General features: G+C 39.5%; 1 protein-coding gene and 1 long non-coding RNA gene across 2 annotated transcripts; both read left to right on the top strand.

Annotated features, from left to right (window-relative positions):
* Positions 1-654: 654 nt before the first annotated feature.
* On the top strand, positions 655-25,654 carry LOC125250900 (NACHT, LRR and PYD domains-containing protein 1 homolog). The gene is made up of 10 exons (XM_048163710.1): positions 655-670; positions 1,569-1,748; positions 1,902-1,952; positions 14,254-15,955; positions 19,343-19,429; positions 19,524-19,571; positions 20,313-20,573; positions 24,035-24,121; positions 24,344-24,475; positions 24,704-25,654. The coding sequence occupies exons 1-10, from the start codon at positions 655-657 to the stop codon at positions 24,720-24,722; spliced, it is 2,583 nt and encodes an 860-aa protein (XP_048019667.1). The 3' UTR covers positions 24,723-25,654.
* On the top strand, positions 11,885-13,561 carry LOC125251637. The gene is made up of 3 exons (XR_007181052.1): positions 11,885-12,102; positions 12,987-13,135; positions 13,305-13,561. It is a non-coding gene; the product is annotated as an uncharacterized LOC125251637 (long non-coding RNA).
* Positions 25,655-27,589: the final 1,935 nt, after the last annotated feature.

Below are 27,589 nucleotides of genomic sequence, written 5' to 3'. Positions count from 1 at the left end.
TGATCGATCAGTCAAACCCAACAGCAGCCAAAGTCGAACAGACTTGTGAGCTTCCATGTCGAATGTAACGTATAACCTCTGATTTCAAGCATTAGGTAGGTCTAATATTTATAGCATTTATAGCATAGTTATAGCATTAAATGACTTGTTAACTGTCTGTTTGAACTGTATAAAAGAAAGTTAGTTAACAGAGTTTGATTTCTGTATTTTTGTGAAATGGAAAGAGTGACACTGGCAGTGCAGTTTAGATTGCTGACTTTAAGTTCTAACTAATTTTGTTTGACAAGTGACTAACAAGTTTGTATTTGGCTGTTTTGATTTTATTGACTATATATATATATATATATATATATATATATATATATATATATATATATATATATATGAAAACACACACATACAATATTCACCGTAAATGGGAAATATTATTGTGCATTTTTTAACTTCATTGTTTTTTCTCTCACAGAGAATGAACTGAAATGGACTCTGATGTCAGTATGTTAAACTTTAGAACTTTTATTTCGGTTTTTGGTGTAACATGATAATTTCAGTTTCATTGACCTAGTAGTCTTTAAACAAAGTTTAACAATTTACAGTTTTGTTCTTGTTTTATTAATTTTTGTGTAAAGGTGTGGTCACACTTGACTTGTAAACATGGGAGCACTGTTGGGTAAGTTACTTCAAAAAAGTAATTAATTACTAATTACTAATTACTAATTACATCATCAAAGTTGTATTTAAAATACATTTCTATTTACTCTGTCTGCAAAGTAATTTAATTACTCAATAAGTAATTCAACTAATTACTTCTAAAAATCCCAATAAACATTGACCGGATAGACAATAGAAAGGAAACTCTTTTTAATAATTGAAATTAATCAAACATGGAATAGTTTAGCCTTTTATAGCTTTTTAAAACATTTTAGCTTTATTAAAACATACTATAATACTTAAAATTTTTATAGTAACACACAGGGATGTCATGATACCAAAAATCTAGTAGTCTGTGCCGATACCACCAAAAGTGCACAATACTCCAATACAATATACCAAAGTCGATACCATGGTAAAAATATTTAAAGATACAAAACTAGGCTTATATATATATATATATATATTTTTTTTTCAGGTAAGTCTAATACTGTAGTAGTAAGTAAAAATACCTCAGAAATTGAATAATCAAATATAAAATAACTCTGCATAGTCATAACTGTATAAATTAAATATAGATTAATTCTTTTTAAAGCTTTTCTTTTGTTGTTTGATTATCATTTATAATACAGACATCCAATAGTAGGGTATGTTTTGCATGCAACTAAGACCTATGGACAGAGAAAATATGCTGTTACACATGCTGTTCACATTCACATAACCAAAGCAAATATACGCCAAGACAGGCATTTATCGTGTGTATTTGAACGTTTATGTGTAATAAATCGCGAAAATCTGACTCTCGCGAGACGCGGTGTCATTTCTTCAGTGTTGTCACTTGAAAAGATAAAATAAAATATTACAAAATGTGAGATACTTCTTTGAGATACTGTAATTTCATTTATATAAACCAATAGGACTTGTTATAACCTACAGTGTTTCTCCTTGTTACCTAGACTATTGTCGTAGGAAGTGTTCCAGATCTCATGATGACCTTAATGTCAACATTGCAGCTCAGAGCAAAAGCCATATTACAGCACCTGTGCTCACTAATAATAACATCACAGGCAATGTTCAGATCATACATAATGCCACTGGTAAATTATTTACAGTGTTGACGCTAATAATATTGGATTTTTCTGATAACAAATATTTTTATATATATATATATATATATTTATACAATGCATAGCACATACAGTATAACACAATTAAAATAATACCATAAAGCAATGTTTAATCTTCTACAGGTATCACTGGGCATCACCCAAACACCCAAACTGAGAGAACACAGACCTCAGGTAAATGATGAATGATGGTTTTACTTATCATTTTAAAGAGGATTTGAATATTTAACCTAGTACACTTATGCTATATGGCATTGTTATTGACCACTAATATAACACCAATATGTCCAAATAAGGGATTTCCTGGAACGTCATAAATTTTATGACTTACTGTAAATAGGTCTTACTTGTGTGTGCACTTTCTGCAATATTGCCCCTAGCTTTGAGTATTAATGAAACATACATTACATTACATTACATTACATTCCTGAGGGGCATTGTTTAGAAAAGGACTCTGATTAGAAGTGTGCAGGAGGTTTTCTTTTTTCTTTTCTTTTTTCTTCAAGAGGCTCATATTTTGTATTAAAGCATGGTTTTAGATTTTTTTAGAACTTTAGATTTTTTGCATACCTTCTGACAATACCTCCTTAAATTAAGAAATTAATCTCTTACTGTAACATGACTATAACATATTTATAACAAAGCTGAATCTCAAGCCATGTGTAGTTTGGCAAGATTAAATGAAGGCTTATTACTTACAGAGAATCATGATCATACAGTATATATACAGCTATGGAAAAAATTAAGAGACCACTTAACATTGATTTCTGAACTTGGAGTGGTCTCTTTATTTTTTCCATAGCTGTATGTGTGTGTGTGTGTGTGTGTGTGTGTGTGTGTGTGTGTGTGTGTGTGTGTGATGTGATCTACGAAAACCAAGAACAAATTTTACCTGGATTCAAGCTCTTTCCAAATCTGTTTTTATTTCTTTCATAGAAACACTTGGCAGATTATTGAAGTAAAATAAATTATGAAAGTGAAAAAAAAGTTATAGACGTTTAAGTTTATGAAAATATAATTGTGGCAAGGGGGGCGTGGTTCAGCCGTAGACCTCCGGGTCGTCCTCAGGCCCCATTTTGTTGAGTGGGTGGTGGGCGGGCGCAGCATGCTGGATGGTGGCTTCCGGCCGAACCTCCCGATCCATCCAGCTCCGGAACCTCTCGTGGTCTTCTTGCTGGGCCTGTAGGACGGCCTGGAACCGCCTCTCCTGATCATGACGCAGGTCCAGCAGGGCTTGGTGTTGGTCATGTTGCATGACCGCGAGGGATGTAATGAGCTCCGCAAATGGTGCAGTGGAGGTCCCTGACACGGCGGCGTCATCCATCTCCCTTCCCGGGTTTCGGCACCAGTGTAACAATGTTCTTTTACTCAGGAAGGAAGAGGACATGGTCGGCTTTGACTAGCTGGCTGCTTTTGTTAACACAAAAATAAGAAATAACAAAAAGGGTGCAAACCAGCACAAAAACAATCAATCAAAGAAATCTCTGCTTTCCAAAAGCGTCGGGGAGTACAGCAGCCAGTAGTCCTGTTCCTCCTTTTATACTCTCTCCACGCCAATAGAGGGTATGCACGTGAAGTCACCGTCGACCGTTAGGACTGCGGTCACGCATGCTGAGTGGCAAAAGACTGAGCAGCAGCATTGGTTTTCAGCGTGAATGTCACGAAAAACACATTCAAAACGGGAAAGAGCTTTGCGGCTGACTGTACAAATAGATTTGACACAAACCCTGAGGTATATATTTAAAAACTAGAGAAAGCAACAGAAAAAGAAGCAAATGGATCACTGCAGTTCACATAAACAGCTGGACTCCAGCAGAGAAACATGGATTCCCTTTCGATACTTCACTCGTACTGCGTATGGGGGAAAGTCTCCTTTTTCCCCGTTGCTGAAGCCTTTTTCAATAACGCAGTGCAACTGCATCGTCATTGGTTCACTCATGAGAAGTTGTTGAACCAATGACGGTGCGGCACAGCTGCGCGGCCTATGGCGACAAAGCGCGCGAACATTCCTGCCGAAATGGGCGGGGTTTAGAGCTATATAAGCAGGCGTTTTCGCCATAGGATTCAGTTCTCTCTCCTTCAGCGACGAAACTTCTCTTCTCCTCGCTGATCTCCGGCTGAAGCCTTCGCCACCTGGGAAGAAGCTGACTGGAAGAACGCTCTCGCCGCCGTTGAAGAGGCCCCCGCAGCGGACTGCTGAGCTCGCTGGACTGAAGAGCGCCGGCGCCCTCGTCGACTGCCGCCTCGAGCGCCTTCTTGAGCCGCCCGCTTCCAGCTTCCGACTGCCTGCCAGCGCGTCTCCTGCCGCCATCCGGCGCGTCTATTAGAGCAAACTTCCCGCGGTTATTCACCGCCTAAAAGAGCATTTCCCTCGCGGTTTTCTGCCGCTCTAAAAGAGCTTTTTCTAGCGGCCTACGCCACTCTAAAAGAGCTTCTAGCGGTTCTCGCCGCTCTAAAAGAGCCCCACAAACGCCGTTCTCACTGCGACAGCGGCGTTGTTTCAAATGTCGCGCCACGCTTGTGGCACATGCAGAGCCCCTCTGCATGATGATGACTGGCACGGTGAGTGCGTCGGCTGCCTGGGCAAACCCCACACAGAGGCCGCGCTCACCAGGACCTCATGTTCTCACTGTGAGAACATGAGTCTTGCCTCGTTGCGCTCGCGGATCGCCTTCTTCGGTGAAGGCGGTCCCGCTGCTCACGCCCTCCCGTCTCCTTCCTCCCGCGAGCCGGCTAGGAAGAGACAGCGGGGTAGAGCGGTCCAGCGCACGGAGATGGATGAGCTCACGCCGGCTCAGCTCCCGCGTGCCTCACCATCTTCCCCACGAGAGCAGTCCCCCGTCTTGTTCTCCTGCCCTGACCTGCGTCCCTCTGCAGATGCGAGCGACCTCGTCTCCTTTGGTGGTTCCGAAGACGAGCCGCTTGACGATGACTCCGTGTCTCTCGCGGCTTCTGAGACAGAGGAATCGGCCGGTGACTCAGAGGAGCCCGCCCCTTTGCCATCGCTGGAGCCCATTGATCCTAGACCCGGGATGGATGCCGAACTGTTCCGCATCCTCTCCAAGGCAGTCGAGGAGCTCAACCTTCAATGGGACCCGCCTGAGGAACCGGAGCGCAGCAGACTGGATGAGTGGTACCTGCCGGGACGTAGCCAGGCCCCTCGCCAGTGTAATGACTGAGGCAAATCAGACACAATTATTGGTTAGTTAACCAATAGTTTTAAGCTCACTCTGGAGTCTGTCCCCATCCCCCGGGAAGTTTTCAGTTACAAGTTTATTGCGCTGAGGAATGTGGTTGCCGCATGGAGAACAGAGTAGAGACACAGAAAATCTGCATCTTCCCTGCATTTTCCACACAGAACACAGACTCTATGGCATTAATGTATAGACAGACTGTGCTATAAATGATTCCTTCTCAGGAAATGGTATCCATTATTACTGATGTTGTATTGTACTCATTGTATTTACATGTTTGGTGATTGTTAAATGTTATGACCTGCACGGTAACTTCAATCATGCCATGTTTAGTGTCTATACGTTCGTAGCGGGAAGATTTAAATGCTTGTGTATGCGGTACATCCATACCTGTGCAACACATCAGTATTAAAAGAATATTTAATAGTTCTGATTCAAGAACTCAGCTTGTTAATCTTTCTGGGTTGTAAAAGCCCTGACAGGAGGGGTGTTGCCACCCAGAATTACAACATCTTAATTGGTCCGGTCAACAACTGAGAGGTGTGACTTTGACCAGAGGTTAAAAACCAGCGAACAGTGCCACTCCCTCTCTTTTTCTCCTTGCTTCTGAACGACCGAATCGATCTCCTTGCGGCCAGCCTAGGCCAGGCCTGCAAGGCCTGTAGGCCTCGGCCTACAAACGAGCCATGTGCTCCTCATCCCACATGGAAAAGACTGGCAACAACTTCGGACTGAATCACCCAAGATCTCTCCTCAGATAGCAGAGCCGATGCTCCTCAACCTAAGGGCATCTTGCAAGTATCGTACATTTTAACACTAAACAGCAAGTTAGTATTAATTTGTAAGACTTACCTTGCTATTGCTGAAGAAACTGATGATTCCTTTCCAGATTGCCTTTGACATTTCATGTAGCTCTAGTAACAGCATCTCTTCCGGTTCAACACTATCATTACTCATTCTGACTTGCGTGTGTGTGTGTGTGTGTGTGTGTGTGACCCTTTATGTATGTTATGTTATGTGTTTGTAAGTTTAGTTATGTGTTTGTGAGTTAGTTAATAAAGATTGTGCACAATACACGTTTGGTTCTGACTCCGTCTGCTAATGAATTGCCTCTTAAGTGATAGATCCGGACTACGGGCTCTGAGTAGTACAGTACAATAAGAAATATTATTTTTCCATAACTTGGAAATTGACATTTCTTAGAATTAATAAACAATCAACACTGAGCGTTCACTGGACGAACAGGTTAACTGATTGTAATGTTAATTTTAATGTAGCTACGTCCAGTTAATCTGATTAACGGATTTGCATATTCATAATTAATCATAATTAATAATCATAATGAGTTATGAATAATTATTAATATTTCCCCTTTGAGTTAATTTTCGCTACACCAGCGCACCGCGCCCTTCTTCCCCGAGGTTCACACAGAGCTGACCAGGTCGTGGCGCGCACCTTACTCAGCCTGCTTACGCTCCTCTCAGCAGTCAGCTCCCACCTCAGTCGATGGATCCTCAGAGAAAGGCTACGACGGCCTTCCCCCTCTGGATGAGGCGGTGGCAGCCCACCTCTGTCCCCCCGCGGCTGTGGGGTGGAAAACCAAGAGGTCCCTCCCGTCTAAGCCCTGCAGGATGACCTCCGCCCTTGCTGGCAGGGCTTACACCTCTGCTGGCCAAGCTGCCTCTTCGCTGCTCACCATGGCTATACTGCAGGTGTTCCAGGCCAAGCTCCTCCGTACCCTGGACGAGTCTGGCTTTGACGCACCAGCCTTCCGCGACTTACGCAGCGCCACGGATTTGGCCCTGCGTGCCACGAAGGCCACAGCCCAGGCCATTGGACGGTCCATGGCCAGCCTGGTTGTGCTTGAGCGCCATCTCTGGCTCAACTTGACGGAGATAAAGGACGCTGACAAGACAGCCTTCTTAGATGCCCCTGTCTCCCCGTCCGGTCTCTTTGGGCCAGCCGTAGAGGGCTTTACGGAGCGGTTCACAGCAGCCCAGAAGTCGTCCCAGGCGATGCGACACTTCTTGCCCAAGCGCTCCAGCTCCACCTCTGCTTCTAGCCGCCCCAGGACTGCGCCGGCTCAGCAGGACAAGCCCGCTCCCTCTACCGCTCCGCCAGATGCTCTTCCTTCCCGAGGCAACGGCAGGCCCCCCGGCCCAAGATTGAGCTGGACCCCAGGCCTCCAAAGTCTTCCTGATCCCAGCGGAAGAAAGAGGAAGGGGTTAAGTCCCGCCGAAGCCGGACCACCCCCAAAGCTCTCTCGTTCTCTCTCCCCACTGCCCCGTTCAGTTCCGGGCATGGGAACCAGTTTATGTGTTCTGCGGCCAGGGTCCACTGTTGTTGCGCCCACGCAAAACGCCGTTTTCATGGCAAACACAATAAATATTTCACACTCTCAAAGAAAGAGCAATTTTCCTCTTCCACCCTTACCAGCGTACGGACCCCCTCTAAGCGGCCCGTCGTCTGGCATCATTCAACCCATAGCCTCACGGGTCGAGGCCTGGCGTGCCATCCCTGGAGGGTTCTGGGGATAATTTCTCACGGTTACTCGCTCCAGTTTGCTCGCAGACCCCCGCGATTCAGTGGGGTTCTTCCCACTTCAGTAAACACGGACGACGTGCAGGTCCTCCGTTCAGAAGTGACGTCTCTGCTGGAGAAACGGGCTATAGAAATAGTACCCCCGTCAGAGAGCGAGTCGGGCTTTTACAGCCGCTACTTCCTTGTCCCCAAAAAGGATGGCGGTCTCAGACCCATCCTGGACCTCAGACTTTTGAACGTTTCCCTCATGAGACGGAAGTTCAAAATGTTAACGCTAAAACAGATCCTCGCACAGATTTGTCCCGTGGACTGGTTTTGCTCACTGGACCTGAAAGACGCGTACTTTCACATCCAGATAGCCCCCCCACCACAGGCGATTCTTGAGATTCGCATTCGAGGGAGTGGCTTACCAATACACGGTCCTCTGAGACAGATGGGAATCCGAGTTCTCAATTATCTCGACGACTGGCTCATTTTAGCCCAATCTCGAGCCGAGCTGGAGCATCACAGATCCGTGCTACTCAGCCAGTATTTTTCGAAACAGGACGATGCACTGGCCCACGCTTGGCCCAACGCTCTTCTTTATGCTTTTCCCCCAATCGCTCTGATCCCTCAGGTCATCAGGCGAGTAGAGGATGAAAAGCACAGAGTCCTTCTAGTAGCGCTACTCTGGAGGAGCCAGGTCTGGTCCTCGGAGCTCTTCAGGCTTTCCACGAAAGCCCCCTGACCAATTCCCTTGAGACGGGACCTCCTTTCTCAGGCGAACAGAATGATCTGGCACCCTCAGCCAGAACTTTGGGCTCTGCACCTTTGGTCCCTGGATGGGAGCCTCCTAACCTCCCCGGGGACGTGCTAAATACTATTTCTCATGCGAGAACGCCGTCCACGAGACGCCTCTATGCTCAGAAATGGTCTGTCTTTGTTGACTGGTGCTCTGCACGCAACATAGACCCAACGGAGTGTGACGTATCTCAGATATGGGACGCGCCCCCTCGACGCTCAAGGTTTACGTAGCAGCCATTGCAGCGTTCCACGCTCCTATTGCTGGCCAGTCTGTGGGACGAAACAACCTTGTGGTGCGTTTCTTGAGAGGTGCTAGGCTGTTGAATCCTCCTCGCCCTCTCACCGTCCCCACCTGGGACCTTTCATTGGTACTCAGGGCTCTTAAAGGGCCTCCCTTTGAGCCGCTGCGTTCAGCCGACCTTAGGCCCCTGACGCTAAAAACCACTCTGCTACTCGCGTTAGCATCAGTGAAGCGTGTTGGCGACTTGCAGGCTCTCTCTGTGAATCCTGCGTGCCTCGAGTTCGGGCCTAACGACTCCAAGGTCGTTCTGAAACCTAGACATGGCTACGTCCCTATGGTGCTCTCGACCCCGTTCAGAGCACAGGTCATTTCCCTCTCAGCGCTTCCTCCCTCACTGGATGAGTGAGAGCTGGAATTACTCTGCCCCGTCAGGGCATTGAGGGCCTACACTGAGCGATCTCAGACGTTTCGGCAGTCTGATCAGCTCTTTGTCTGCTTTGGAGGCCGCACCAAAGGGTTGGAAAGCAACGTCTTTCGCGTTGGATAGTCGACGCTATTGCTCTTTGGTACTCCTCTATGGGCCAGAACTGCCCCATATGAGTCAGAGCCCACTCCTCTAGAGGAATGTCTTCCTCTTGGGCCTGGTCCGGTGGAGTTTCAATTAAAGACATCTGTGAGGCGGCCGGCTGGTCTTCGCCGTCCACTTTTGTAAGATTTTATAATCTGGATATTCCGACCCTACAGACTTGGGTCCTGTCGGTATGATTCTGCGGCCTCTGTCGAGCTCCGCTTCATGCCAATCCAGGAGGTTACTCCTCGTGGTAGTGTAACAATGGGTTCGGCGGCCTCGGCCTTCCGCTTGTCCACTGGTTCCCTATCGGTGCCCAAGACAAGTCCAGTCGTTCCCAGCTGTGGCACGGCGCGGTTGAATTCGTTCCCCCATACGCAGTACGAGTGAAGTATCGAAAGGGAACGTACTCGGTTACTAATGTAACCTCGGTTCCCTGAGATACGGAACGAGTACTGCAATACATGCCGTGCCATGAGGCTGCGGCTTCAGTGTCGTTGCTTCAGTCGAATGACCTGAATCCTATGGCGAAAACGCCTGCTTATATAGCCCTAAACCCTACCCATTTCGGCGGGAATGTTCGCGTGCTTTGTTGCCATAGGCCGCGCAGCTGTGCCGCGCCGTCATTGGTTCAACAACTTCTCACGAGTGAACCAATGACATTGCAGTTGCACTGCGTTATTGAAAAAGGCTTCAGCAACGGGGAAAAAGGAGACTTTCCCCCATACGCAGTACTCGTTCCGTATCTCAGGGAACCGAGGTTACGTTAGTAACCGAGTACGTTTGCAGTTATCATTTTGTGTCGAATTGTTGGATTTTGAGGTAAAATCATACCTTATATATTTTATTGTTATATATTATGTTGACGTCTCATCAATTAAATATTTTCCATCTTATATTATGCATAATTGGGTGTTTTTAAATAAAAAACACTGTCAAAAACTATACTATAAAACTATATATGTTTTAGGGCTGGACAATATGACGATATAACATTGATATATCCTAAGTGATTAAGCAGATTTAAACCTACCGATATTGCAGTTATATAAAATATTCACAGCCAGATTTGCTTTATGTATTTTCCCGGCGTCAAATCAGGCACATATAAATGTCAGGAAACACGACTCCTGGCTGCATGTCAATATCCATGGATTAGGTTTATTTGACAAGTTGTAAGAAACACTTTCGAGTCCAACCTTTAGGGTAATTCGTTAGTTTTACTCGCGTTTTCGTCGTTTCTCCTATTAATCCAGTTACGCAGCAGGTTCTTTTGCCACTCAGTCCAGCTGAGGGAGCGCGTTTTCGGCAGGAAAGTGACGTCGATGCATACCCTCTATTACTGAAACAAGAGACAGGTGTTTGTTTTTTGCGCCTAATTCACTCACAGACCGCACCTCTCCTGATACTCTCTCCTGCTGCAGACCTCGCTGAACCACGCCCCCCTTGCCACAATAATTGTTTATTTTTTATAATAATATATTACAAAACATGTTTTGCTCTTAAACTTCAAGAAAATCAAAGCCAAAAATATCAACATTTCAAATTTTAGGTTGATATATCAACAAATGAGCTTTCAGTAAGATTTTGTTTGGGCGCAGTACCAAACTTTATCACTAGATGACATCCAAGCTCCATTAATGACTATTTAAGGGTGCCTTTAAGGGTGATCTGAACCATATATTTCTATATTTTCATACATTTTATGAAGTAGACATCCTATCCAGAAGTAGTATGGGCAGTTTGGCAGCATTTGATTTGAATTCAACCTCTTATAAACACATAGTTAGAACATATGTGCATTATAGCTCGCTGCTGCATCACATGGCGAATCATTTTTTTCTTTTTCAGACTTTTTCTCAAAAATTGATTGTCATATTTTCAACATTTGGCATGAAAACAAATTGATTTTCAAATTTGTTGACTGATTTTCAGGTTAAGTACAGAGGAACGGTAATTTATATTTTCACTGCAAAAATGTTTCTTAATTTTTTTTTTTTTTTTTTGTCTTATTTCCAGTCCAAATATCTAAATACTCTTAAATAAAGAAACATTTACTAGATAAGTAAAATGACATAAGATATTATATCTTATTTTCTGAAGAAAAAAAAAGTTTTTGGTCCCACTTTATATTAGGTGGCCTTAACTTCTATGTACTTAAATGTATATTAAACATTTTATACAATGCACTTATTGTGTACATACATGTTTTTACATTGTACTTATAGTAAAAAAAAAAAAATACCTGCATGGAATTGCATCTGTAATTAATTTATATAATTACATTTATAAGTACACTGTTGATCCATCCCTTACACCTTAACCCACCCTAAAACCTACCCATACCACAAATCCTGTACCCTGTCCGTACCCCGTCTGATTTGCAATACAATACAAACAAATCCTTTAATGACTGTTCTACTACAGGATTTAACACAGAGTAACAGCTCACTACCAGTTAAAAGACAATGTAACACAGGCAATTCTAGTTGCATTTTTCACTGAATGTCTTCAATTATCCTTTGACTATGTTCTGGCCTGCCATCTTTTGGCAAATTTTTTTTTGGCCCGATTCCAAACTTAATTGCCAACCTCTGACTTAAAGGATCTGCTGCTAACATCTTGGTGCCAGATACTGCAGCACACCTTCAGGGGTTCATGTCTCCACGGGTCAGGGCTGTTTTGGCAGCAAAAAGGGGACTAACACAATATTAGGAAGGTCATAATGTTATGTCTGATCAGTGTATATAATATATGGCCATGTAGTGTACCTGTACACTGTAATGAATTGCTGTAAAAATTACAGCAATATTTTACAGCCGATGGCTGTATTTTAATAATACAGCATATTGCTGTAAATTGCAATGAATTCCGGGGGTGTGGCGGTTTGAATCAAATTTACAGAATATTGCTGTAAATTTCAAATATACAGAGGCATTATGGGATCTTCAACGGTCGAGGTTCGGGTAGCGGCAAGAGGAGTGATTTACAACTGTGGTAAGTGACTTATTATTTCATTTCATATGTATGTATCTACATTCGCGATTCATATTGGTAACCCCGGATTGACGCATCCTCCGTCCGCGGGGCGCGAAGCAGACTGGCGCGGGGTTTTCCACAGCGCGGTCGCGGTAGGATCTCACACATTCCCCGGCGCTTTAGCATAGCTATGGGCCGAAAAGTAATAATTAGAAAGTTGGAATTCACGAAAACTTCGTATTCATCAGCACACTTGGTCGTGATTATTTTATGGCATAAATCACATTTGAACATGCAGACAGTCATCTGTTAACACGGGCCGAAACGAAAAAGCCTCACGACGCGATCAGGCCACTCACGGAGGATGTGTCACACAAAATGGTGCTGCTTCATGCTGTTAACATAACCAATGTGATGTATTTGTGGACATTTGCTAACTTAAGGTAATGCAAACACTTTAACATCTCTGTTTGATATAAGTTTACCTTATATAGTTAATTTATTACCATTACCAAAACCAAATCATTTTTAACTTGAAATGAAATGTGCTTTTTACAGATATGAACAAACTGATCATCCTGTACTTGTCTTTTAGATATACATTTATATCTATTGAGTATCTGTTGAATTGCCTTTAACACAACTACAACTAACTAGTTGTTTCTCAACTAGATTAGACATTTATTTTTTAGGGTGAATGTTTTAGACGTCTCTCTATTTGACACCGGCAAACAAATTAGTTAAATAAGGTGTTTTGATTAGTGGGACATCTAAAACTTTCTGGGAGGTAAGTATTCAGGACTGGAGTTGTAGGCTAATACTGCTCTATCACATGGTATAATTTCAAAAACATGATTACATGCCTCAAAAGCTAAAACCAATCTGAATTCCTGACCCTTTAGGCACTTTGTAGGTATTTATCTGGAGAGAGGAACAAAGACGAAATGAAAAGTGCCATCTAAAACAACAGGCCAGACAGTTCAGAAGAAACGGGTTGCGTTCAGCCACTCCTCTGTGCAAAGTGATGGATTTTCAGTGGAATTTCTGAAATGTAAGAAATACACACACACACCAAGATCTATTTTTCCTTTTATTATATACTTTTATTATTCTATATCTGTATCTGACTGTATCTGTCATCCCTCTTTCAGTCTCTGAAAATATTATGTTTTGTAATATATCTAATGTATTGTCCTCTTTTTTCCTTTCAATATTTCTAGCCTCTCTTTGAATCCTGGGATGGAACATCATCTGGAGCAGAATTGTTCTTTTTTGATCGCAAGTTTGTTGGACTTGTTTGGCCATGTTGGTCTGTTCATGAAGTGATAAAAGTGATGTGGGTTTTAAGAAATGTTTTTATATGACCCTGTTGGTCAAGTTATAGTTATCATTGTATTTCTTTGTGTGAAGGGCCATGATGGCCAATAAGTAATTTAAAAACATTTTCATGACAAAATTTTGTCCATTTCAAAAATAAAATGATTTTCTAAATAAAAAATTAATTCAAAATAATACACTTTTTATGGCTTTTTTAATGTAAATTTGAAAGATATATATATTACATTTTGACCTGTTTTTCAAGATTAAGAAGCATCATTTTTTTGGGGGGGGGGGTGAATTAAGTTATGCATTATACAACACTTTATGCAGTTAAAATTTGTTTAAAGCTTATACAGTTAATAGTCATTAAGTGAGCAATAGGGAAAATATATTGTATACTGCATTTTACATATTCTACTTGACTAAACTACTTGAATGTGTGTATTTGCTATTTAAAGAAGTATGTTAAATGCAGTATACAATATATTTTTTTGTAAAAATGCAGTATACAAAATATATAAATTGCTGTAAATTTTACAGTAAAATACTGGCAGCAGGGTTGCCAGCCAGTTACTGTAATTTTTACAGTAGTGTTTCTGTAATTTAATTTACAGAATTTTACTGTATTCTCGATTACAGTAAAATTCTGTAAATTAAATTACAGTAACACTACTGTAAATATTACAGTAACTGGCTGGCAACCCTGCTGCCAGTATTTTACTGTAAAATTTACAGTAATTTTTTAACAGTGTACATTCTGAAGAATTTCATTATACAGAATCACGAACAGTATTTAAAAGTCATTACATTTTGAAACTTACTAATCTTTTGGTAATTTTATTTCTGCAGTAAGGAGATCAGTGCTTCTCACATATAAAGAGCAGATATGCAATGAGTACCAGTATGTGACAGAGTACAACTCTCTGCCTGGTGAGCATGTGCTGCTGTCTGATCGCTACATACAACCTCTGATTATTCAGAACCATAGAGATCAGAAAGAGCGAGAAGAAGAGATCTCCTCCAGAGGAGAGACTTTCCAGCAGGTCCTCGACTCCAGGAGCACTCAAGAATCCATTGGTCTAAACACTCTGTTCAACCCAGATAGCTGTGGTGTCAGTCCTGGTGCTGTCATATTGCAGGGAAACTCTGGCAATGGAAAATCCTTCACTGTGCAGAAAATGATGTTGGACTGGGCATCTGATCTCTACAGAACCAAATTTGATATTGTTTTCCACCTGAAGTGTAAAGAAATAAACCACATTTCTAGCAGCACGAGTTTGGTGGAGCTCCTGAGCTACAATTGCTGTTTAACATCAGATCAGATATCCACGATACTGCAGCAGTCACCAGAGAAAGTGCTCTTCCTTGTCGATGGATTTGATGAACTTAAAAGCACAGAGGACATTTATCACATGTCGCCACTCACAGATCTGAATCAGAAAGCCCCACCTGAGGTCACTCTTCGTGCCTTGTTAAGGGGACACATCTTGCGAGAGTCATGCCTTCTGGTCACCACCAGATCTACAGCTATTGACACCCTGAAGAGTGTGTTAAAGGAACCTCACAACTTCATTGAGATTATTGGCTTCTCTGAGAAGGCGGTGGAGGAGTACTTCAAAAGGTTCTTCCAGGATGACAGACTCTTCAGAAAAGGATACGAGTATGTCAGAGCAAATGAAACTCTCCTCACGGCCTGCTCCATCCCAGTTATATGCTGGATCATCTGCACGGTTATCCGAGAGAGGTTTAGCGATGACGCAGATGTATTGAGTGGACTGGAGACAACCACGTCCATATATGTAGACTTCCTGTGCACTCTACTAGATCATCACTGCCAAGGTTTGGGTCAGTCCATTCCCACCCTGGTGAAGAGTCTGGGTAAGCTGGCAGAGAAAGGGATACTGGCACAGCAAGTCCTGTTTGATGAGAACACAGTGTATGAAACGGTTTCTGACCCTGCCGGCAGTCCGTTCTTGTGCAAGTTCCTCTTTAAGAAAAGAATCCAGCAGGAGACAATGTTCAGTTTCATGCACCTCAGCTTTCAGGAGTTCTTCACTGCTCTGTACTATCTCCTTCTTGATGAAAAAGAGTCAAAAAAGAACCTCACTCAAATATTTTCCATGAAAACTGACTTTCACGATGTCTCTTATGCAATGCCACGTTTTCCAGCCATCTTGCACTTCATTTTTGGTCTGCTGAATGAAGATGTAAGACGCACACTTTGGAGGAGACATGGTCTGTTAGTTAAATCAAACATACATGACCTGAAGAAATGGATCTTTGAATTTTTAAAGTTGCCTGAATCTTATTCTGAGAGGACACTTTTTATTTTACACAGTCTGTACGAGCTCCATGAAGCAGACTTTGTGAAAGAAGTTATGGAAGCCTGGCCATGCATTATATTATATAATAATAGCCTAAGAAGAGGAGACTTTTGGGCCCTGCTGTACTGCGCTCAGTGCTGCCAGTGTATTCAAAAACTGTATATTTTCTACTTAACATCAGAACAGCTGGCTATCATTCGGCCTGTACTTCACAAATTTCGCTTAACGTGAGTACTTTGCCCAACAGTTCTTTGTAGTTATAAGTCTGTCTGTCTATCTATCTATTTACCTATCTAGCTAGCTATGTAGCTAGCTATTCAGGCTAAAGACTGAGCTCGGAGCCCTCGATTCCCTCAGACAACATGCCAAATATTCTTATTTTACTTTTTTTATTCTATTAAATTATTTGTAAGTGTGAACTTGTGAAAACAATTTATTTTGGATTTTTTTTTGTAACTGAACTAGTGTCAACTGAGCTTCCCAAGAGGCTATTGGCGCCGACAAGAGGAGATTATTTTCAACTTCACCGCAATGCTTTATTATTATAATTTTTTTTCTGTACATAAATAACCTTGTTATGTCATCACAGATTAAAATCTATAGATCAAAATATTTATTGCATTTCTGAAGAAAAAGCTCAGCACCCAAGGCTGTATCGCCTATTGTCTCAATGGTGTACAGTGTCTTTGGGCAGATTTCTGAGGCGGATTGCTGGCAACAACCATTTTAGGATAATTTATGATTTGGTCTTAGTGATTGGATAAATAAAATGGCTCGTAATCATAGGGGGACCACTTTAAGTGCTGTATAGCACCAAATTTGGTGCTTCAGTGGTTCTTCAGCAGTTCTTCACCAGTTCTTTGGGATTACTGAGGTGCTATATAGCACCGCTACCATATGAACCTGTTAAGCACCGATATGGTTCTTCAGCGGTTCTTAATTGGTTCTTTGGGGTGGTTAAGGTGCTATATAGCACCACTGCTTTACAAAGAACCTGTTAAGCCCATTTAAAGGTTCTTTATGAACCAAAGAACCACTGTTGGTGCTGTTTAGCACCATTTTTGTTGAAGAAATAAAATGCAATATGGCACCTCTTATGGGTTCTACATAGCACCATTTGACAAAGGTGCTGTAGAGCACCTTTAAAGATATGGTGCTACATAGCACCAAAAGTGGTTACCTTATATGATTATGAGCCAAGAACCACTTTTATTGCTATATAGTACCTTTTTTTAGAGTGTATAAGTGTTAAGACCTAATGCATGGATCTAATACAATGTTACATGCAATGCAATGTTTTTCCCCAGATAAAGAACTATTCTATTGCTCCTATTCTCTTAAGACACAATTGACTATGTTTACATGAATACTCGTCAAGACAAATATTTTAAAATAATAACCGTTCAAGTGCAATACACCACTAAAAAGAACTGAATTCTGGATTGCATTTTGTCTGAGAGAAATGGCTTTCTGAGCAAACTTCAGATGTTTTTCAGTCAGCGTGATAAAAGCCGGGTTCACACTGTATATGGTTTTAGGCATGATTTGGCTGTCTGAGACAAATTTTGCAAATCCTAAAAGATTCCTCTGATCTTAGGCTAAAATCTGTCCTGATCTTTGACATGTTCACCGACAGCTGATTAATGACCATTGCGATAAAATTTTACCTCAGATGAAATTGTTTTTATTTATTTATTTTAGCGTTGAGGCACAGTCCTGCAGTGTAACTTTTCCCTGAACAACCGTCAAATCAAAAACCAATTTGAGTGCAAATCCTGATGATGCAATTAGTGAGACAACAACAAACCACCACTTGCTCCACATACATCGTCTTTGATTTTTGTTTTCATGTTTCTTTTCAGGGCAATCCATGATCAATATTAATGCTATTGTTTTGTTTGCTATCCTCCATTTCTATCTCGCATGTAAATGTAGCCCACATCACCAAACCAAGTCTTCTTGTATGCGTCCGTTTTTAATGTGTCTTGACTGCCGTACAGTCTGACATTAGTGACACCTCAGGCCACGTTCACACAGCAGCAGAATATGGTTGTCAGTCCTGTATTTGAGCCCTTAATACGGTTCCGTTCACACGCAGTACGGTTATTTACAGGAGTGACAACCGCATTCTATAACCGAACTTACACCTGTAAATTTTCAGACTCACAACCGCATTTTCGGAATATTTGCGCAGTGTGAACGGAACAGGACTGGACTACTAGTTGTCTGTCACGTCATTCAGTGCGAGAGAGCGGCTCATGTCAGTTTTGTGCTTCTTTTCAAATGCCGTGTCATGCGCAAGATTTCGCAAAGGACGTGACATGCGTGTGCAGTGGTTAAAGACTCCGGCTAGCGCATGTTTACATGCAGCTGTTGGGTAAAGGGTAGGTTCACCCAAAAATGAAAATTCTGTCATTTATTACTTACCCATGCCGTTCCACACCTGTAAGATCACCTTCGTTGATCTTTGGAACACAAATTAAGATATTTTTGTTGAAATCGATGGCTCCGTGAGGCCAGCATAGGGAGCAATGACATTTACTCTTTCAAGATCCATAAAGGTACTAAAAACATATTTTAAATCAGTTCTTGTGAGTTCAATGGTTCAATATTAATATTATAAAGTGACGAGAAAATTTTTGGTGCGCCAAAAAACCCCCAAAACAACGACTGATGGCCGATTTCAAAACACTGCTTTAGGAAGCATCGGAAAATTATGAATCAGAGTGTCGAATCAGCTGTTCGGAGCGCCAAAGTCACGTGATTTCAGCAGTTTCGCAGTTTGACACGTGATTCAAATCATGATTCAATACGCTGATTCATTAAGCTTCTATGCTTCCTGAAGCAGTGTTTTGAAATCGGTCATCACTATATAAGTTGTTATTTTGTATTTAGGCATTGATATCTTTATCGTGGCTTATTGAGCTTAATATCTCTTTTCAACATCAAGCTCTTCTCACACTTTATTTTCTCATTGATGCATGCTTCTTGTAAAAAACTAAACATCAGACACAAGTGCTTTGCTTCCTAAGGACATACGCAACAAGAGTAGCCTACTTTATTCACAATAAAACAGTGCATTCGTATGATAGGCCTATTTAATAATATATATATTTTTTTAAATTTTCTATTTTTTATGCATCTTTGCAGAATCGTTCATCAGCACAACATTGCAATGCATCATAAAAACGATTATATTCCACAGCTCTACAATTCGGCATCCTGTTTATACCATAATTTAAATTCAGGAATTGAATTGTAATTGCAACATTGTTCTCAGTTTAAATCAGAATGACAGACAAAATGACACACGAAACACCATGCCAATGCAACCATTAAGTTTGAAATTGCTTATTGCAAACAAACATGTCTCCAACAACCAAATTGAGGAGGTTAAGTGATGCAGTGCAGACTAAATGAAATTACAGTGACTCGGTCCTAATTTTGAGATAAACCTACATTTCTCACTCTGTTATATAAAATATACCTAAAAATCATTTTGAAGTAATTTGAGATCATCTTTGTAAGGCATTGCAGTTTTCACTTGTCACATAATTATTTGGGATTATCAGTGTAAAGTTTGTAAGTTTAATGTGTTGGACTTTATATTGAAGGTCTGCAAGCAGTGATTACATATCAGACTCTGATCTTGGGGTCATGATGCAAGTTTTCACAAATGGACAGAACCTGAGCTCACAGAGGTAATACTTTTAAGATAATACTGACTCAAATGAGGAAATTTAAAGACACTTTCACAATCACCATTCATTCATTTTTTTATGCTTTTATTTGCAGTGTGAACATCCATAATTTTAATCTGGAAATCAGCAACGAACTGTCCAGGTGAAGGATTTTTTTTTTTATATGAAAATATTGTTTCTATTATCAGTCATATTAAACAGTTCAATTACAATCTGTTTTTCATCTTTACACCAGTAAGACGTCAGGTTCAAATATACAGTAAAGCAGCTCTAAAGAAAATATATTGGCACATTCAGCTAAATTCAGTTGAATTGTTCAAATACTGCATTTGATATCAAACACAGCTAAATTGATACATTTGACTAAAAATGTATTCGGTAATTATCAGTGGCAAGGAATACAATTCTCAATAAGCAAGTAGTGAAGAAAAAAACATGAGAGAAATCAGCCAGTTCTCCCCAGGCCAAACAGTACACGGTATGAGTGATAATTCCAAGATATAGAACAAGACAATGCTTTTGTAGATTGATGGCATTCAAGTGTACTGTAGTCTATTTCCAACTGTTTCAGAGTTTATGGAACTTCTTGGGGTTTTTAGACTTCTTACAGTCATGGGGCAGTCATGAGAGTCAGACTAAGGTTACGGGTTTGATTCTCAATACCAGCAGGAAATGACTGAGGTACCCTTGAGCAAGGCTCCGGGTCCATGGTTTATAGCATGTGTTCACTAATACTACCTTGGATGGGTTAAATGCAGAGGACAAATTCTGAGTATGGGTTACCATAATTGGCCTTCACATGTCACTTTCAACAACATGGTTAAATTTCATGATGTGTCTTTGTGGACAGCTGATACTGTATTTGTCTTTTATTTCATATTAGATTGGAAATAACCAGAAAACCTGAAGATCCTAAAGACCTTGTGCAAAGATTCAGCCTCTCTTTTCCACGCTCAAAGCTAATCAGTGTTGATTGGATAAAATTCTTTCAAATGCTTGTGAAATCGGGTAGAGATGCAGTGCTGTTTCTTCTGCATTCTTCGACAGCACAGAAGTTGGATCTGAATTTGACACGTCTGACAAAGGCTTGGGCTGATTCTATCCTCTCCTTCACCAGAGACTGTCCCAGTCTAACTGAAATCAGGTAAGAGAAACCTCAAGGCCAGTGTTCATCTGTGGCTTTAGATTTTAATCTAGATTTTAGACTAGCTTTGACATTAAGCACTTTGCTCAGACAAAGCACTTTCAGTTGTACATTTGCCCTCATTCACAAACACTGTGGCTATAGAAGTGTTTAAAGGGGACCTATTATGCAAAATTCACTTTTATAAGGTGTTTGAACACAGATGTGAGTCAACAGTGTGTGTAAACAACTAGCCAATAATGGTAAAAAATTCACCCAATACTTTTTTTTTTTGTAATCCCCATAGATCATTATCAATCTCTCTGAACGCGCAGTTTCCTATTTCCCCTACTTACTACGTAAGAGTAGGGAAACCCTGCCATTGACTGGTGATGATCTGCCCTGTTAGCATATATCATGGGCGTTTCCTCCGAGGAGGCAAGGGAGGCAGTGCCTCCTCCTCCTCAAAAAAAAAGAAAAAAAAAAAAAATAGGATGAGAAAATAATCCATATTACATATCAAACAACACAAATATTACAAATTATGACATTAAAAAGAGCGCAAGTCACGCATATTTCTAAAGGAACTCTGCCCAACAGTGACACCCACAGGTAAAATTACAGCAGGAGGCATGCCTCCCTTTTCACTCTTAGAAAACCATGGAAAATCATCAGACCCATGACTTGTGATGGGTTTTGCAGGGGGTAATTGAGAATGAATGGGGGAAAGTCACGTGAGAGGAGGCAATGTCTCCATCGCGCTATGATTGGATGTAATTGGTTATGATTGCATATGATTGGTTTGTGCGATAAATCCTGCCTCTTGTTGATGTGGGCGTTCCGCGTGTAGGTTTGACTGAACAAATGATGGCGTCATTGGGAAGACTAATTGAAAAGTAAGTAAACAGATCACCCAGTTAGATATCACTGCTTTATGTCATGTCAAAATCAAACTCTAAATGGACTGAAAGCACGATGACTGCAGGGTTTTTTACTGCAATCAGCGTGGTGAAATTAAAAATACAATTTGTGTCTGTGACAGACGGTGTTTACGCAGCATGACTGATGATCCAAAATAGCCTAAGTTGACAATCAAAAAGAAAAACATCAACACACAAATAAAATATATTGTTTAAATTATTATTGCCTTTAGTTATTATTTTGGAATGAATGTAGAAATGCTTAAAACACTAACTTGATGAAAGTGACTTGGTTTTGATAAATACTGTAGAACATTACATTGTTAATGTAAAATTACAAAATAGAATTGTATTTGGTTTCTTTTTTCTTTTTTGATGTAATGTAAAGTAATGTTCATTTAACAATGAAGATGTGTCAACGTTAACAGTAATGCATGAATTTACATTGATTCATAAATAAATAAAAAATGTGCCGCCTCATTTCAGAACACCACTGCAAGCCACTGGCATAGATATGCCCTGAGTGAGAAGTACAGAGCCCACCATTTCTGTTTAATAGTGGATAAAAGCAAGATGGCAGCATGAGTTATAGTTGTGTAATGTAACAAAGTAAAAATACTTAGTTACAGTACTTGAGTATTTTTTGTGAGAATTTGTACTTTACTTGAGTTTAATATCTCTGTCAACTTTTACTCCACTACACCAACTATTTAATGTCACTATTGGTACCATTCATTTGCATTAGTTTATATCCATTTGTTGGCTATTATGCATTCATTATCCAGTGTAGTTGCATATTTAAACTGTATTCTCATCATGCAGCAACAGAAACATAACAAATCACAAATGTATTTGATTTCAGTTCTTTTTTTATCAGTACTGTAACACATATTTTGATTAGATAATTATTTCTAAAATAGAGGCAAATAATGTGTGAAAGTAAAGTATACATATAATAGACCCATGCTATGCCTTTGTGTAAAGATGGTCATTTTTAAGCATGACTGTTTGGATGTATATGAAATGGTAACACTTCACAATAAGAGTCCATTTCTAACATTAAATAAGGTTAATAAAAGTATTGTTCATTTTTAATTTCAACATTTTAAAGTTTTCATTAATTATTATGCACAATGAATTAACATGAACGATTAATGTATAATTAATATATTAGTATTATATTTAAAAATTACAATAATAATAATTACGTCCCTAAATTACGTTTAAGAAACTTCACTTAAACTGAACCATACCTGTTTATCTCCATGCTGCATTTATTCTCTGGCTCTGTAGGCATCATTTTCAGATTCCGGTTCGAACTGAACACCACTACAGAGAGTTTATGACATTATTAGTCCATGAGATTGTTCTGTCACCAGAGCTTAGAGCATCAGCTCTTGAAGCTCCGCCCTCTTAGGCTGGGAGCAGCTCATTTGCATTTAAAGGGACCCACAAAATTATCTGTGGGGTATTTTGAACTAAAACTTCACATACACACTCTGGGGACACCAGAGATTTATTTTACATCTCTTAAAAAGCAGCATAATAGGTCCCCATTAAAGGTGCCCTAGAATCAAAAATTGAATTTACCTTGGCATAGTTGAATAACAAGGGCTCAGTACATGGAAATGACATACAGTGAGTCTCAAACACCACTGTTTCCTCCTTCTTATATAAATCTCATTTCTTTAAAAGACTTCCGAAGAACAGGCGAATCTCATAATATGTACGCCCCCAATATTTGCATATGCCAGCTCATGTTCAAGGCATTAGACAAGGGCAGGCAGTATTAACGTCTGGATCTGTGCACAGCTGAATCATCAGACTAGGTAAGCAAGCAAGAACAATAGCGAAAAAATGGAAGATGGAGCGATAATAACTGGAGTGACATGATCCATGATAACATGATATTTTTAGTGATATTTGTAAATTGTCTTTCTAAATGTTTCATTAGCATGTTGCTAATGTACTGTTAAATGTGGTTTAAGTTACCATAATTTATTACTGTATTCACGGAGACAAGAGCCGTCGCTATTTTCATTTTTGAACACTTGCAGACTGTATAATTCATAAACACAACTTCATTTTTTATAAATCTCTCCAACAGTGTGTAATGTTAGCTTTAGCCACAGAGCACCATCAAACTCATTCAGAATCAAATGTAAACATCCAAATAAATTCCATACTTACATGACCCGATGCATGCATGCAGCATGCATGACGAATATCTTGTAAAGATCCATTTGAGGGTTATATTAGCAGTGTGAACTTTGTAAATGCACTGTACTATAGTCGCGAGCTCTGGGGCGGGGAGCACGAGCATTTAAAGGACCCGCAGCCTGAATCGGTGCATAGTTAATAATGATGCCCCAAAATAGGCAGTTAAAAAAAATTATTAAAAAAAAATCTATGTGGTATTTTGAGCTGAAACTTCACAGACACATTCAGGGGACACCTTAGACTTATATTACATCTTGTAAAAGCTGGTTCTAGGACACCTTTAAATAAAATGCGCTGTAAGTATGCCATACCAGACTGAAAAATCTTGTGTTTATTCTGTAGCATAGAAGCTGACTGGTTACTGAAAGAGGCCGACAGTGTTTTGCAGAAGTCACAGCCAAGGCCTGGCTGCACACTGACTTTCACAGGGTTTGTACTTGTTAATCAACATATTTTTACATCTCTGATCCTAATTAAGTAGAACATAAATGGAAGTAATTTACCAAAACAGTATATTATTAAATATGACTAAAATGTATCATGTTATAACAATTTGATTGAACTTAGTAAAATGCCCCAGTTGAAGAATTCAGTTACTTGTAGTAGTTGCTTGTGTTGTATTTACTTGTACTTGCATGGTTTTTTATGAAGGTTCAGATGCAACAAATCATCTGACCAGTGCACAGACCACGAGTATCCTCATAAACCAGCAGATCTTAGCTGCAACCAGCGTGTGAAGATTCATCTAAACAAACAGGGTTTTTCTATGGAGACATTGCGAAAGTAAGTTTTACACATTTTAGATCATTTGATTTAATTTTTCAGCTAACATTTTTGTGTCGCTTTAACTGTACAAGTTTCTGAATGTGTATGCTCTCTTTCATTAGCATGCATTTTGTCATATTACATCCTGTTCCTGTTAGAAATATTAAAATAATCTGCTGTTTAAATCACAGGACATATATTTCTCTGTTTGATTACAATCTTCTTTTCTCACTTTTTCGTTTTAAGGCCTTTTTTTTTAAACTGATGACTAGGAGTGTGCTGGAGAGAGAACGAAGGTCTCATCTTTACAGTTTGTTCTTTGAATAACATAAATGTATTTGCCGAGAAAATGGTGAACGGGTGTATTTGTATTTGCATGTGATTTTATTTTATTATGCTTCATCTTTGAATTACAAATGAGTTGAATACATTTATTGTTCGGTAATTTTTTACATTTATTGACTGGTTTCCAGAGAATATGCTCTTGTCTTTCACTTTATTTGTTGATCAAGTTTAAACATTTTTTTTTTTCCCAAACAGAGAGATTGTATTTTTTGCTTTTTATTTCTTAGTTACATTGACAGCTCTAATATTTTTGCAATGTGTTACAAGTCGAAATGTTTTTGCTCTGTTGGTTTTGCTCCATGTTGCCAATAATTCTTGCCTAATCTATGTTCTGTCTTAATAGTCTGTGTAGAAGTTGTTTATGGTTATGGCTAGAGATTTGACTTTCTAATAATGATGTGAAGAGACAACTGCTCAGAACGGGACTGATCAAGAGAGAAGAGGAGCAGTTACTGATTCCCAAACCTATATGACAACTATTAGTATTGTATGTATTCTTTAGGGCTTCCAAATTAACATGTAAACTGATATTGTTAAAATGCTTAACAGCATTCATTTTGCATTCAGCATTTGGTTAATGAATTTTGTACATAATTGGATGGTTTCAGGGTGTCCATGTTCAACACATTTACATAAATGAGACATACTATAAACTTTTCAGGACTTTTCCCCTGTATTTCAGATTTGTACTGCTCACTCATTTTATTGTTTGCAATTTATCAATGTGTCTGAAAAAACATTTTTATTGAATGTAAATTTTTCTGTAAAAAATAAAAATAAAACAATTTAAAACAAATTACTGCATGATTCTAATTTGGAATGGTAACTGAAAAAATATAAAACAAAACCAGTATTAGACTAGTTGTGTTCCAATGTTGTACTGTGCATTTACACTATACGATTCATACACTGCCATCTAGTGCATGTATTTTAAAATGGAGGAATCGTCTGAAATGGGACATTTTTTTTATACTGCACAGATCTATCCAGTTAGATGCAATGTAATAAATGTTTATCAAAACAGCACAAAAATGATAAAGCAATGTGTTAAGGACTCTGAATGGAATTTCTTCCATTGATATGGTTATTATACACTTGTTATGACATACAATAATGCTAAATTTCATCTAGCTGGACAAATGAGTAAAAAATGTAAATATTTTCCAGTAAAATCTGCATACTTTAAGTTTAAAACATGAAGACATACTTCATGAAGAAACAGAACAAAGATACATTTATTTTATTTGTTTTTTACGTAGGCTATATATTTTATATTTACTTTAGTGCAAAGCAGCTCTGTACAGAACATTTTTTGTTTAAATTCTCCTCAAAATTAATTTCAATATACTAAACAGGGGGATGAGAGCGAATGAGCAAATGAACGCCGCAGTGTCCCTTCAAAATAACTGGCATTTCCAGGAAGGAAGTGTTTGTCGACAATCTCTAATAAAATCAGACACTATGCAAAACTTTGCATTCCAGTCTGAAGCACATGCAACAATTCTGAAATTTTTCACCAAAAATACATCCAATACATTGATTGTTTCTGAGTGGCACAGTAGATGGTGACTGGTGCGTTTGGTTTGCTCATCTCTGTTAGTGATGCACCCTGAAAAATGATTTTTAACAAATCATTTAAACTTCTTTAGGTCGTCAATTAAGACATTTAATCCAAATCAACCATCATTTCGTTTTTAAATGAACTGTAATGTGAGTACAGTAATTGTTTAATCTTCACCTGATTCACAGAGTCATGATTGGGTGTGGTCTGGTTGGTTTTCATGGTAATATCAGGTTGTTCTGACTCTCCTGTAGTATCATAAACTGTGTGAGGATTCTCTGATTTCTCCAAAATATACTGCGACTTTGCGTGGCTTGATGTTCTTCTGCAGACACAATGCAATTAAAATGAATGGTCAGTGTTCATATACAGACACTAACACAGATATGCCAGGCTTTTATTACAAAAAACTACTTTTTGTAGACCTAGAGATACAAAACATGCTGCATACTTGCATTTTTTTTTATTTATGATTTATTTATTGAATTTTCAAAACAACAGCAAAACAGACAGAAAATAATAAACACATTTAAAGAAAAAACAACAAAATTAGGTTACATTTAAAATAAATAAATAAATAAATAAATAAAGTTTAGTACAGTACAATAATTTGCAACCAAACCGGACATGCACCAAAATGGAGTCTAAGGCCTAGTAACAAATTATCAGCACTTGTGTGCTACTAACATGACAATACAAGTGCACAATCGGGATTCAGGAAAAACAGGAAGATAACAATAGTACAGTGTAGATGGACAATCAATCAACAGGGACTGCATCAGCTGCAGAGATCTAACATGCTCAAGGAAGGGTAACCAAATTGGTGAGAATTTAACCATGGAGCCACGGAGAAAGCGTTTAATTTTTTTTTATTTAATAATGAAAAAAAAGAGCATCTTTTATCCACTGAGTATGACAATGACTCTCTTATAAAGAAATGATCATTCACGAACGTGTGAAAATATAAAACCAGAAACAATGACAGTTCAACAGCTCAGAGTGTGATGTTGTCATCTCGAAATTACGGCAATTATGACAGGGCGTGAACACAGCACATCTGATGATTTACTAGAATAACACAGGTAAAACATGACTAACCAAGACAATGAAACTTAACAAGACCGTAACAGAAACTTACATCAACTTCTGCATATTCTTATTTCCATCTGGAACTTTCCATAGAATAATGAGTGTTACATTCAAGTTTACAGTATGTCTATGATGAG

This window comes from Megalobrama amblycephala, linkage group LG17 (genome assembly GCF_018812025.1).
Source record: "Megalobrama amblycephala isolate DHTTF-2021 linkage group LG17, ASM1881202v1, whole genome shotgun sequence".
Lineage (NCBI taxonomy): Eukaryota > Metazoa > Chordata > Actinopteri > Cypriniformes > Xenocyprididae > Megalobrama > Megalobrama amblycephala.
Note: the sequence above shows the minus strand (reverse complement) of the source record. Positions and strands in the feature narration are given on the sequence as shown.

Coding starts and splice junctions, on each gene's coding strand:
- LOC125250900 (XM_048163710.1), top strand. Junction 1,953..14,253: donor TGAGAGAACACAGACCTCAG/GTAAATGATGAA, acceptor TTATTTCTGCAG/TAAGGAGATCAGTGCTTCTC. Junction 19,572..20,312: donor ATCAGCAACGAACTGTCCAG/GTGAAGGATTTT, acceptor ATTTCATATTAG/ATTGGAAATAACCAGAAAAC.